At 37.5% G+C, this 2349-nt stretch overlaps 1 protein-coding gene across 1 annotated transcript; it reads right to left on the bottom strand.

Moving 5' to 3' along the window:
- Window positions 1–518: 518 nt before the first annotated feature.
- Window positions 519–2030, bottom strand: LOC114533492 (zinc finger protein 862-like). The gene has a single exon (XM_028555021.1). The coding sequence runs from the start codon at window positions 2028–2030 to the stop codon at window positions 519–521; it is 1512 nt and encodes a 503-aa protein (XP_028410822.1).
- Between the last annotated feature and the right edge of the window lie 319 nt (window positions 2031–2349).

Here is a 2349-nt window from a genome sequence, read left to right as displayed (position 1 = left end):
TCTCTCAGCACAGGAATCGTAGCAGAATAGTCAAATAAAGGCTTCAGAATATGATATTTAAGGGTACATATCAGACAATGGCGATAACGCAGACATAGCTTCCCACAACGCAATGTTCTCGGTGGAAATCGTCGAATGAATTCAGCATGCAGTAAATCCAAGCATTCTGTATAAATTTGGATGTTTTGACGTCTTTTGTTCTCACTTGGCAAGGTTTCAGTAACCAGAAAATCGTTAAAACGAGAGGGAATTGTTGTATTCCTTTTGGGCCGGCGTTGGTCTCCACTCGTTGTTGTGACTCTTACGTCTTCCAAAAAATCAACGACCATCTTTTTAGTTTTCTCGCTTGTAGCACTTTCGCGCTCATGTTTGATTTCTTCTTTGACACTGTTAACGACCTCTAATGCTGATATAATTTTCATTGACGGATTGCAATTGTTTGACCATAATATCAATTGGTTTTAACACCTTCATTAACATACAGTTAATGAATACAAATGAATGATCATCGTCATCGTTCATTTGATTAAGAAGCCCGATTGCCTGAGCTTTGTCTTCCCCGGATAATTTTTTTTTTTCGATGCCACTAAAAGAGCTTGAATCAAATCGCCGTAATTATTGTTTACGTGACTCGTACTTTCGTAGTGACCAGACCATCGCGTTTCGATCAATCTCTTCAATGCAGTACCTTCGTATGATTCTAGGACGGCTGATTTTTTAAAGAAATTGTAAAGCGCCATTATTGTGCCATAATATTCCTTTATTTCGTCAAGATTTTCTGTAACAAATGTCACAACAAGATGGATTTTGTGGAGAAAGCAGTGTACATATAAAATATACCGATCGCAGAAATCACTAACAAGCTTTTGCAGTCCATTATAGTCCCCAGACATTACGCTAGCACCATCAAAAGACTGTGATACAAGACCGTCAACTGATATTTCAAATTGTGCTAAAGTTTCTTTGATGAAATTGAATATACCTTTAGCAGAGCGATCATCGATTCCTTTCACGTTGAGACAATGCTCCTCTACTTTTCCCACGGAAGATAAATAGCGGCAAACGAGGCCTTGAATTTCCTTTCTGTTTTTATCAGTCGTGCCATCTGCCATAATGGTAAACAATTCCGCTTTACGTACGTCGTCAGCAATTTTCTTTTTTACTAAGGATGCTAATACTTCAATTACTTCGTTCTGTATATCAGGAGAAGTGTACTTAGCGTTTTTTGGTAGATTCTTGTGGATTTTTTTCCATTTTTCTTCCAATGGAAACAGAAGTTGAGAAAAAGCTCTTAAAAACAAACCATCTCCTTTGTCAATATCAGACTCGTTCGTGCCCCGAAATGGAAGGGAATTTGCACATAAGTATCTTGATACGTTGAAAACAGCAAATAACCACTGCTTATGATCAGTACTAAGCGACACGAGAGATGCTACAACAGTACAACCGCGTAAATTTCGCATTTTCTTTTCTTCGTAAATTTCGATTGCTCTCAAATGATCACTGGAACATTGATGTTTGTTAAAGCCCTTTCCCTTTTCCTTGGCGTGCTTCCAATCACGAAAGCCTGTTTTAGTAAACGCCGACTCTGTCGGATTTGTTAAGAACAGTCTACAAGGAAAACAAAAACAAGCGTCCATCTCTTCATTATATTCCAACCATTTATATTCATTGTACCAACTAGATTTGAAACATCTTAATCTAGTTCCAAATCGCGTTCCTGGGTATACCTTCAGGTTGGGTTGATAAGGAGCTTTTTTATTTGCAAAAAAAGAAGTTTTAAACGGTTCCTCTCCCACATCCTGCCCAACGTGTAGATTTAAATCAGTAAATGGCCTGCTGTCGACATTGGGGGTCGTACCTCTTGTCGCTCTAAACCTTGCTCTGTGATTCTGTACTTGAGAAAGCACCAGACAAACATGCTTCCGTGCTTCGCGTTTTTGCTCATGGTGAATGTCAGTTGCCGGGAAATGCAAACGTTCTTCGAGGTCGATACGTGTTTCATTTTCATCAGAAATTGACATCGACATTCTAGATATATTCTCCTGACTTTCCACAGATGAATACCCTTTCCCTTGCAAATCACTTTCATTTTCGCTGCAAGGCTCCTTTCGTTTTTTTGAAAAATCGAATAATGTTTTCTTCATAATTCACATTGCAAAAATATTAAAATTTAACAGTGGATTTAACAACACATGTTTCCACAAAAAAATTCTGTCGTAAAATTCCTGCGTAAATTTCTTTAAATTTCTGTAAATTTCCGTGATTTTTCCTTTAATTTTCTGCTATGAATTAATTACGAATTATTTGTATAACTTATATTAATTAGCTTGCGAGAAAATAACACCG

Source organism: Dendronephthya gigantea, unplaced genomic scaffold (genome assembly GCF_004324835.1).
Source record: "Dendronephthya gigantea isolate DGI-Jeju-01 unplaced genomic scaffold, DenGig_1.0 000092F, whole genome shotgun sequence".
Classification (NCBI taxonomy): Eukaryota; Metazoa; Cnidaria; class Anthozoa; order Malacalcyonacea; family Nephtheidae; genus Dendronephthya; species Dendronephthya gigantea.
Note: the sequence above shows the minus strand (reverse complement) of the source record. Positions and strands in the feature narration are given on the sequence as shown.